This window comes from Pipra filicauda, unplaced genomic scaffold, assembly GCF_003945595.2.
Source record: "Pipra filicauda isolate LSUMZ 115617 unplaced genomic scaffold, ASM394559v2 scaffold174_size2080704_pilon, whole genome shotgun sequence".
NCBI lineage: Eukaryota > Metazoa > Chordata > Aves > Passeriformes > Pipridae > Pipra > Pipra filicauda.
This window is the reverse complement of record NW_024104262.1, coordinates 1,018,714-1,030,656: the sequence shown is the minus strand read 5'-3', so window position 1 is coordinate 1,030,656 and position 11,943 is coordinate 1,018,714. Positions and strand designations below refer to the sequence as shown.

The 11,943-nt window shown below is 38.4% G+C and overlaps 1 protein-coding gene across 1 annotated transcript in view; it reads left to right on the top strand.

The window, feature by feature from the left end:
* The first annotated feature begins 473 nt into the window (after nucleotides 1-473).
* The window catches only part of PDE4D (phosphodiesterase 4D), a 389,547-nt gene continuing 378,077 nt past the window's right edge, over nucleotides 474-11,943 (top strand). Inside the window, exon 1 of the mRNA XM_039379742.1 lies at nucleotides 474-965. Within this exon, the coding sequence (XP_039235676.1) occupies nucleotides 583-965 (383 nt within the window). The 5' untranslated portion in view covers nucleotides 474-582. The remainder of the gene's footprint in view (nucleotides 966-11,943) is intronic.

Below are 11,943 nucleotides of genomic sequence, written 5' to 3'. Positions count from 1 at the left end.
GTGAACTGAGGCGTGTGTAACTTTGCTACCTGCCGTCGCTTGGCAGTGAGAGTCCCCATGGAGGGAGTCGTGTCCGGCCACCAGCCACAGCCTCGGGAGGTGAGGGGCGCGCCTCGGGAGAGGCGGGATGAGCAGTGGCAGGGAGAACCCCTCCGCGCTCACGTCTGGTTCTGTTCCCACTCTCGAACCGTGCCGGCACCCGGGTTGTGCCCTGCCCCGCCTTCTGCACACCCCAGCGCTCCCTGTGCCCCGTCCGCGACCCGATACCAGCATCGCTCTCCCCCGCGCTGGCTCCAGCCGGGCTTTAAATATTTCGAGCGGGAAGCCAGCCCCTCTCCTGCACCTCTTCCTCCTTCTCCCCCTCCTCTTCCTCCTCCTCCTCCACCCCTCTGCCCATTCTCCCCGCCTCCCCTCCCGAGTGGCCGTCAAGACCCGGCGGCGCGGCGGCCCCAGCCACTCCCCCACCCGGGCGAGGGGTGGTGCGGCAGGAGCTGTCCAACTTTTCAGCACAGTTTCGCCGGAGCTTCCCGCAGGGAAGGCGGTGGCCGCCGCCCCTGCCCGCCCAGCGCGGCAGCCGGCAGCATGGAGGCAGAGCACGGCAGCGGCTTGTCCGCGATGCCCAGCGGCAGCGGCAGCGACGGCAGCAGCGACGGCGGCGGGGGCAGAGGGAGTCTCAAAGCCCCCAAGCATCTGTGGCGGCACGACCAGCACTACCCGCCGCAGCTGCGGCAGCACCAGTTCCTCCAGCACCAGCAGCAGCACCCCGGGCAGCCGCCGCCGCCGACCGCATCGCGGGGCCGCTGCCTGGCGGGGGCTCGCGTCAGGCACCGCGGCTACTCCGATACGGAGCGATACCTCTACTGCCAAGCCGTGGACCGCGCCTCCTATGCCATGGAGACCGGCCACCGGCCCGGCTTGAAGAAATCGCGGATGTCCTGGCCCTCCTCCTTCCAGGGACTCAGACGGTAGGAGCGGGCTTGGCCCAGCGCTCCGGCCGCGGGTGTGAGGGCGCGGCGGAGGGGCCGCTCTCGAGCCCGCCACTGCTGCTCCGGGCTGCGGGGCGGGGGGTGGCGGCGGCCGCCGAGGTGTGGGCACAGCGGGATCGCCCGTCCGACCGGCCTCGCTCCCTGCGGCGGGAAGGAGAAGGAAGGGGGACCTCGCAGTTGCGGAGGTTCCGAAAGGGAGGTGGGGTCGGGATGGGCAGCCGTGCCGGGAAGCCCGGGCTGGGACGCTGCGGGCACCCCCCGGGCAGGGCTAGCCTGGAGCGGGCGTGACCGGGGCACGGGCGGCGCCGTGTCGTCCCATACACGCCTGTCTGTGCGTGGAAAAGCGGTCGCAAAACACGTGGGTGGGAGCGGGACGGCGTCTGTGCCAGCACGGAGCCGTGAGCGGGCCGGGAGCGCGGTCCTGTTTCCCGCTGCCGCCCGGCTTCGCTCCGCTGCCTCCCCGCCTGCCCCTCCTCGCTGGAGCTGCCCGAGCTCCCCGAGAACCCTCAGTGCTGGTACTGAGTGGGAAGGACGCCTATTAGTGTGATGTTCGCACAAAGTTAAAATAATGAGAGCTCAGGGAGCTGGGAGACAGTGTGGCAAATCCAGGGTTAGGGTCCTGTTAGTTTGAATGGGTTTAGTTGAGAAAATAGGCTAATGGTTTCTTAGCCAGAGGGAGGAGTCCGTCATCTACTAGTCTATTGTTCCCCGCTAAATGAACTGTGGATTTATTTTTCAGGGTGTAGCTCACCAATGGCTATTTTGCCCTTGATGGCTATCACAGGCATCTGTTTTAAAATAAAATTCTCTGTCAAAATCAGTAGGATGTTGTATCTGAATGATCAATTTATTATTCAGTCTTCATTTTAGTAGCTGTAACCAATTCCTTTTAGTGGAAAGCCACACGCTTGCACTTGAATTTTAAGCAATCATTGTGAATAAAGGATTTATGGAGAGAATGGTGGGCAGAGGGGCAACACTTAATACCGAGTTACTCCGTAGATTTTTGATTTCCTAGATATTTAGATTTTTATAGTGTGATATGCTTGATGAATAAATAATAGAATCCTTTCTAAATGAAGATTGCTTTGTGTGTTTCTGTGATACACACTGCATTCTTTATTATGGAGCCTTGGCCATAAATCTGAACAAGACATACTTGAATATTCAGTGGCACTGTTAGATCTACCTCTACCTAATGTTGACTTCATTCCCACTTCAGATATAATTAGGAAATAAAGAGAGGTTTGGTAATTGTAAATTAGAACCGTATTTTCAAATCAGTAGTCTTTAAAATATGTCTTTTAATATCTTTGGTTTTCACGCAGCCATTCTGTTGATATACCTTTATATCACTTGTGCGAACTCATGCTTGTCTGAAGTTAATGATGTTAAATTTTTCACTATGTAAGATTTGAAAGCAGAAATCATAAGCTTCAAAAATGAACAAATGTTCAATTTAAAGCTTTTTTTCAATACATTCCTCTTTCCTTTATATGAAAATCCCTCTAGGTCTCTAGGGCTTTTGACCTTTAAGACTGAATGCATTTCTGTTTTTTAAATGCAAAGGATTTAATTTTTCTAAATTATAATGGTTTGTTTGATTATATACAACATTACTCCATAAGTGATTTAGTTATTGACGAGATGCTAACTCCAGGTGGGAAGGCAGAGTACACATACTGGGTTTTTTGTTAATATTTTAGGGCCACTTTAAATTTTAAATTACAATTCATATGGTGCCTATCTAAGTAAGAAATAAAAATTCAGTACAAACATAGTTTGGTTTTTTAAACTTCCATTCTTTTTATAAGTGCAAAAATATTTTGACAAGACATGCTGCTATGAAATTAAGAGAGGTCAGTGGATTTTATTTTATTTCTATGGTATTGGTAAATATGTCTCAGATGTGCCTCCTTTTTAGAAGTAGTAAAACAAAGCAGAGTAAAATAGTCCAACATAATTCACCATTCCATGAGTTTCTCAGAATAAAATCTCATGATGAAATGAATCAAATAGCTATAGTGTGGAAACACAAAGCACACTGTAACAAATTGCTTTACAAATATGTCCAAGAAATATCAGGAAAGGCTTGTCTTTCCAGAACTTTAATTTCAACTTTTTAATCAACTGCTGGTTTGTTTGGGATTTTCGCATAAAAAGAAAAGCAAAATATCTTCTTAGTATTCTTGTAAAAGTGATGACTTTGGCAAAAAACCCCAATATTTTTGTGAAAGGCCTCTGTCCTTTTAAGTATTTCAGTTCCCCTTTTCATATTAAGATTTCTTCATATTTCTCTCTTATTTAGCCTCTTTCCAAAAAACCATTTCTGAATGGATTCCCATGGATTTATCATGGTGTAGGTGACAAACTTGTCTTTCAGAAGACCTCAAATTGCTCTGAATATTGTGTATAGAACTGTACAGAACTGGGTAAAATTGTGTATAGAAGTATGGAAAACACATCCGGTGTTAGGGATAGTATTAAACATTAATGTCTCAAATGTGCAAAAATTGTATCTATGAAATTGTTTCTGCAGAATTTACTTTGTTTCACTCTAATAATTCTGAAAACATCAATGAAAACTATAATAGAACACTCAAGAAGCCAAATATACAGCTTTTAAGTATTTTCTATTTTAGGTTTGGTAGAGAACTTAAAAATATATGAGTTATATTTTTCAAAAGAAATGAGAAGAAATTACACATGTTAAACTTTAATTTAGAACTAACTAGTACAGCTTTATTATTCAAACTGAAGAGACAACATTTAAAAGGCAAAATCAATTAACAAAGATTCTAAACGGAGCTAGTTGAAAAACACAATGTGCTTGTAGTCTGTGATATTAAGTATTATTTATAATCTTTCTAATGCTTTCTCTTTGTGATCATCAGTAACTTTGTACACAACTTATTTAGTACAGTACTGTATTTTCTTCAAGGAATACAGTGTCCTTTCATTATACAGAAGACTGTATCAGAATCATTGACCAATGTATTCTTCTTAAAAGTCAAGATTATTCCTGTATTTTCAAATGAGAAGGTAAGTGCTTTGAATTCATAGACATAAGAGCTATACAAAAGCCAGAGGAGTCAAGAAGATAGCTGGTACCATCTGTGATCGGCTTTTTTTGCCAGTTGTTTACTGTGTGGTCTTGTCCAAGACAGTTAATCTCTCTCTGACAATGTTTTCTAATGTGTAAAATAAAACCAGAAATGGAGTAATTACAGGTTCATGTTAAAGATCATAGAATAAAAGGTACTATGTAATAATTAATAGTAGCAGTGGAATTGGGAAATACAACTCAAATAATTTTCCATTCAATTGTGCAAAACCTTCAGTGTAATAAATGAAGCTGTTCTGGTTATCTGCAAAAATTTCGGGCACCTCTATGTGCTTTGCACATTATTAGCATTATTGCATGGTCTATATACACAGTTTAGTTGTTTAAAAAAATCCTAGCATTTTTAAAGGCCATTAGTCATATGTCAATTAAATCATCCTGCCGTATCGTCTTTCTGTGTTCTATTTTTCACTACTGAAATTTCAGACTGGAAAAATAGAGAACAAACAGCACCAGTCCTAATACCAATAGCTGAGGAATTTCCCAGGATGTTGTATCCTTAAAATAAATCCTAATCTCTTAGAACTTTGACTTCTTTTTATCAGATTTCCCAGACCATTATTATTTTACAATAGGTCTTCTGTAAATTTTATCTCAAGTGATGTATTGATCTAGGCTTCTTCACAAAACCAACTTTTCATCTATACTTACACGCAAACCACTGCACAACAGTGAAGAAAAATTACTCTTTTACAATCCAGGAATCCTTGTTCTTGTTCCCTATTGCTGTCTGTTTAAAAACCTACTTTGATAAGTGACCATTAAAATTAGTTGCTGTAAAAAAAAATCTACTTGCTCTCTTTCCATTTCTTCTATGGGACTATGTCTAACCAGGTAGCATCCATTACTGCACTGGTTACAAATGGAGATTTGTATGATTATTTTTCTTGAAGTGTCAATCTTGCCTTTATACCACTCAGTAATTGTTAATAAACCAAAATAATATTCAAAATTGAATGCAGCATAATGTTTCAATTGTCCAGAAGCTTTTATTGTCTATTAAGAGCAGAAATGAGTTTTGTGTGTTAGTGTCTTGACTTTCTCAAGTCTGGAATATTTGTATGCCACTGTAATCATTTATATAGATAAACCCTCAGGATTTGTTTCTATATATAGAGCCACTGAAAAAATAATGGAATCTTTGCAAATCTTGGCAAATGTCTGTTTTGTTCTCCAATAAAACGCATACATCTTTCCATCCTAAAACCCATTCCTTCTTCCTGCTTGGTTTGGAAAGCTGTTCTTTGTCCATTATGTCCTAGCTAATTCCACACAAATTAAGGGAAAGGAAGAAGAATGTTTTCCAACTTACAGGCCCATAGATAATGCTCTCAGAATTTAGTAGCAGTGTCTAACTTAGAATTTTTTTGTTTACTTGGCAGTGTATTATTTCTTTGTTTACTACTGAGTAGTACTGGCACCCAAGATGTTAAGATAATTGGCATATGCTCTCTCTCCCTCAAAGATACAAATTAATTTTAAAGTTAGTAAATATTATTCAATTAATGTTCTTTGTGAATTGTCCATAAAGATAAATTAAATAAGAAACATATGTTGTAAAATGTTTTAAATAAGTGACTGTAAGGGTATTCTTTTTGTGTTGTGAAAGACTTTCTTTTTTTGATTGTTACGGTTGTGTGACCTGAAAAATAGGAATAACATTATTTTCATACTTCTAAAATTCACATAATCAAATATATTTAATATGAATATTGCTGAGAACGAATGGTTCAAATTTCTTAATTTAGTGAGTATAGATCTGGTAATTTAGCAGGACAGTCTCTTCATAATCAGAGAATAATCAGGATTTAAACACTTTTTCTTTGGCATAGCCCTATGAAGTTCTACCTTAAAATTATTAACATAACAGTTTAATGTATTCCTATTTTTAAAGAGGTTTTAATAGAGAAATATTATTTGAGTATTAGTAGAGTTGTCTGTTGAGCACACAGGCTCTTCGTGTCAGCTTAGTGGCTCTCATCTGATGCTCTAAACATGTGGAGACACCAGGTGTGCAGCTGAGGAGTAATTTATATGTAAATTCTGTGTAAAACAGTAAGTTCCTTAAAAATTAATCTTAAATGGAATTAAATAATTTAACTACATGGTACACTTTGCTTAGAGAAGACTTTGGAGCTAGCAGGAAAACCTTTGAGATTATGTTGATGTGTTAAACCTATAAATGTGATAGGAAGCTGGGAACATATAGGAAAGCAAGGCAAATACTCTGACCACTAAATAGTTTGCCTTGGTGGACAAGTTCCAAGATTGAATTTTTTGCTACTGGAAGGCAAGAATTTAATGAAGAAAATGTGTTAGACAAACACCACTCCATGTGATTAGATAGGATGATTTGAATCATCCCAGTAGGTTGGTACTTGCAACATGAAGAATGTCAACGTTCCTCTGCCAGTTTAGTCAGTATGAGGTATTTGACAGATCTAGAAAAGATGAGTGTTGCTACAAAGTTTATTCTCATGAACAAGAATACAGTTTATTTCTGAGAACAAGAGTTCTTGTTCTTTTGGTAATGGAGTGGATCATCACCATGTCATGATCAAATCTAAAATTCTTCCAATAATCTATATAAACTACATTTAGTAATGCTTGTTTGGACTGCATACTTAAAGGTGATAATAACACTTGTGAACAGGAATGAAAGTGTATAGGTAAGATTTTAAATTCTGTTATTATTTATTTGGAAGGCAGTAATCCTGTTACTTGCATCTCTTCTTTAACATTTTAAGGCCTTAATTATGTCTAGCAAGGGTTACAGTAGGGGACCAGTATCTGTCAGTTATTAGTAGCTAGGACTTGCCCCACCGTTGTTCATTCCCCAGATTCTTTTTGGTTGTTTCTCTCCTGTCTCCTGTGTCTTCCAAATGGCTTAATGTGTCCTGCTTTGAAGATGTCAAACTAACCCTTTAGCTTAAAACTGTGGCTGCTATTATGCATAGGTGCCTGGATACTTCCAGTTATTTTAAATAGGTCTGTATTACAGTGTTACACTACAGTATTTGCACCATAGTTTCTGTGTATCTTCAAGTACAGTAAAGAAAAATAGCTGCAGACTGATAATAAATAAGACAAGTCCACATGCTCAGTTAACTTAGTACATGCAAATAAATATGAAAGGGCTAAACACAAAATAAAGACATATAGCACTATAGAATCATGGAATCGTAGAATGATTTATGTTGGAAGGGGCCTCTGGAGGTCACCTGGTCTGAACTTTGCTCAAAGCAGATCTGTTAAGAACAGATTGCTCAGGGATGTGTTCCATTCAGCCTTGAACATGCACAGGAACAGAGGTTTTACAGTCTCTCTGGACACACTGTTGCAGGGTTTGACCACTTCATGGTAAAACAATTTTCAAATATCTAATCAGAATTTGCTCTGTTCTGACTTGTGGCATTTGCTTCATTTTGTGAAGTACTTCCTTTGTGCACTTCTAAGAGCCGGGTTGTATCTTCTTTGTATCCTCTCCCTGATCAGGGAGGTAGCATAGTTCTCTGGGTGCAAGCTCACAAGTGTGGAGTAGCAATTCCACAGATCTACTTTAAAGTCTAGTGGTGGAAGTGTTATTTTCCAGTGCTGTTTATTACCTACACAATGTTCCTTATTTAATTTACGTAGACTATCCCCTCACTCTCTTTCTCCTTGTGAGAGACCTGTAGTCTCTTTCAAATTTTGGGGAGAGAGTTCAGCTGTGAGAATAATCAGAGGGAATAAAAACGAGAAAATAAAACTCTGATTTCCTATCAAATAATTTGTTAAGGATTTTAGTATCTCTCAGAGATGTTCCCACTCTTGCTCATCCTACCTTGACCAAGTTGATCTAAGGCCATATGACTTCAGACAGGAAAAATAAGCATGGTGGGAACGGTTTTCTCCAGGGCCAGACATCCATCCCTCTAATTCAAGAAATTAAAACACCTTGAAAAAAAACCTCATTTAAAAGTCCCTGGTCCAATACTTGAATCTATGCCTCCGACAGCTGAGCCTAACTTTCTGTTATTTCTACTCTTCTAAGGTTTCAGTTTTTACACGATACAATGCCATGAATATAGGAGATTGCAAACTGGATCTTGAAACCCAATTATTTCTTTCTTTTTGCCATTGCCATTATAACCTCTTCCAAAAGATATTTCCAAATTTGGCTTCCCTGAAAAATAGGTCCATTGCTTCTGGACTGTACAATGCAGAAAAACTGCTCATAAGATCATCTCAAACAACAAAAGAAGGCTATAGAGGGGAAAAAAAGTGCAAAAATCTACCATCTTTGAGGACTTGAAAATCCTTAGGAAATTCAAAATATATGGAATGAGAGTTTAGCTTAGTGTAGTTATTCCTCCTAGACAAAAGTCTTAGAGCATCATTCCCACAGGAAAGTAAATGTGTAAAATTAGTACTTGGTCATATATGAGGGAGGTAAATCAAAATCACCACGTTAAAAAATCTGTGAGTAAAGAGATATTTGGATTTGTATTTGAACACAAATATATAATGACAACCAAAACACATTCACCCATAGAGAAATCAGTCCAGCTGTTGAATAAAGTTAGGGAGGTTCAGTAAGTAATATAAGTTTATATTAAATACTGAGAGCAGAGTTTCAGGAGAATATGACGTGCTGCAAAGCTGTGCTCACAGGATCTGCGAGTTCATGAGGAAAAGGTATATTATAGTCTCTCTCTGTGTATATATGTATACTCTTCTATGATATGTTCTAACAGAGGGATGAAAATTTCCTGTCAGATTCTGAAACTGAGAAATCATTGGATGATCATCACTCAGCTATCACTACAGTTTATCACACTTATGTTTTGACATGTGGTCATGTTCGCTTGTTTACAGCAGATGAACATAAAAGGTCATGGGAGTCAGAGCAGATGCTATTCAAATAACCTTTCCTGTTTTGTAAAGGTAATTTTGTATTCTTCTTTCTTTTCAATTATTAGCTTTAAACTCATCATTTTAAGTAACACTCTAAATTTCCTCTATTTTTTTTACTTATTTTTTCTCTCCACTTAGGAAATGACATAGCACCAAGTATTTCAAGGGAAGAGTTGGATTCTCAAGAAACAGTGAAGTGACTTTTTGTAGAAGTTAAAAGAGATGCTACTAGTGAGAAAATGTGACAGTATATGGAAGGAGGGTAAACATTCTCTTTAACACTTCTACTCACTTTTATAATACCAAATAAAAAATATCACAAATTTAAGACTGTGATGTTTTTTTGCAGATGCAGTTGTAGGTGCTCTCTTTCTCTCTCTCTCTCTCAAACACTTGAGATATCATTAAATAAAATATTAGTAATGTCCCATCTAATGATAGGATAATGATGTAAAGGACTGCTGGATGTATATATGTGCTACAGGAACTTATGTTCATTTAATTTCCCTCAGTCCACTTATAAACCTTAGATTATCAGCAAATCCATTTCTCTATGCACCAATGTTCTCAGAATTCTTAGGCATAATCTGTGCTTGGCTGTGAGAATAAAAACAGTCTACACTTAAGATAGGTATTTTGATATACAAAATATAGGGTTTTCAGTATGTGAGGAGAAGAATGCCTCTGGGACATTACAGAAATCTCACCTAAAGATCTATCTTTTTTATCAGTTAGCAAGGAATACTGTATAGCATAAAACCTAAATTACTCAGGTATTCACCTGAATTTCTGTTTTCTTTTGGTGTGATTTACAAAAATGCAAAAGAAATTGGTAGTTTTTACCAATAGCAACGCTCTGACAACACTAAGAAACAAAGAAAATGGAGGAGAGAGATAGAAATTGGTTTGAGGAAACAGAGCCCACCACTAAATCTTCACTAAAATTGTCTCACCATCTTTTGGCCACTGCTCTGGCTTCCATCAATCTATCTCCGCAGTGATTTGTTGACTTTCCTTAGGAACTAAATAAATTTACAGTCATGCTTATTGACTGTAACTAGCAGTTACAAACAGTAACAGGAAAGGTGTTCAGCTGGAAAATGTAAATTTTTCTAGTATAGCCAACACAGCAGTTTAGGTGTATGGCAGGAGTTTGTTCTGAGCAAAGTAGTTTTCCTCCCAGCTCATACTGTCAGAAGCTCTACATCTTCAGGAAAATACAAAGAAGCTGGTTTCCCATGTTGGTCTTCTGAGACTATCAGATTTCCTTAAATTAAGGAGGATTTCATATTAACAGTTAATTTTTTCTTTGGAAATATTCTGCAATATCTCAAAGTTACTTTATGTTAAAGGCATAGCAGACCTTTTATGTATATGGATTTTAAAACTGGATGGTGATAATATCTTCTATTTATTGGCTTAGAATCATAAAGCTGGGAGAGATTTTGCAGCTAGAATAGAACTCATAGCAGAATCAGCTACAGCTGTGGCAGATCTTTTACTTATTTTTTTTCTTTTTATATCATATTTTTAGAGTCTTAATCTGGTTGTTTCTGTCTTCTACACTCTTTCCATTTCTGATCCATACCTTTCATTACATAACATGCCCAAAACTATTCAAAACCTTCAGCTAAGGAAATGCCAGAAGTGGATAGAGCAGAGGCATAGCTTAAGTGTTCTGAAAAATATGCCTCTGTATATTTATCCTAGTTTGATGATTGATCTTTTTTTCCCAACAGCATGGCAATGGTCTATCATAATTGGCTTCTAATGCACAGTAACCTGAAATGCTTTTCAATAGAACTGCTACCTAATCTTGTAGTTTCCCCCAGTTGTATGTTGCTGCAAATCCTGTGATGATACACAGACATCAAGCACTTCTTTGAGCTCATGAAGCATGAAAAATGACTATAATTAAAACAGCTTTATTTTTATAATGTAACATGTAGTATTGAGTCTGTAGGAAATCTTGTTAGATTGTTAAAATTTTTGATGCAACATGTAGTGTTCTATAAACAGCTAGATGAAAAGCTTGTGACTTGATAGTCCCATTGAAATAACAGGCAAACATTGATACCATAGTGGTAGAAGTGTTAGTGTAGTGTAAAGTGTGGGGTAGTATAAAAATAAAATGCAGGGTTGTTTTTGTATTTTTAGTGAGAAATGCATACGAAAAGAAAACAAAGTAAGGAAGTAACATAAAGTGTCTCTTTTCCTGGGGTGAAATATACAGCAAATAATTAAATTATTCATTGTGAAATTCTTTTGTACATTAAACAATGAAGCAGTAAAGCATAATCTGCATGAATGGAAACAACTGACTAATCCTTACCTACATCACACTCAGAAGCAAAATTATATCAGCAAACTTTCTACTCTAAAAGTTTTCTATACCTTTGTCCAGAGTGTACATTAAATTTTTTTAGATCCATTAACTTTTAATGACCATAAATGTGGTTGAAAAATTGATGAATGGACCCAGAAAAAATAACATTATCAAATACGACAAATATTTTTTTATATTGTTTTAGAAAACCTTGATGCCTAAAATGCAATTTATAGTATTTGATTCTACCTCTATTTAAATAACCCCTCTTTTGTTAATTTTATAGCTGCACTTAGTAAGGATAAGGAAACTTGAAGTGTAATTTGAAACACAGGTCAGAGAAAAGAATTGGTTTGAGCAGGCAGCAACAAAACTTAAAGAACAAGGAAATTAAACTGGTACAGAAACCAAGAGAAATGAGAAGACTAAAACACATGCAAATGTTTTCTGTCTTCAAACCACATGATATTAAATATTTTTATTGGTGCATAAGTTGGATATTAGCTGAGAAATTCACATAAGTACATGTTGATTACATATCACAGAACTTAAACACTGAAATTCTTGCTTTAGATACATTTAAATACATTTGGTTTAAGGTTATGCATTAT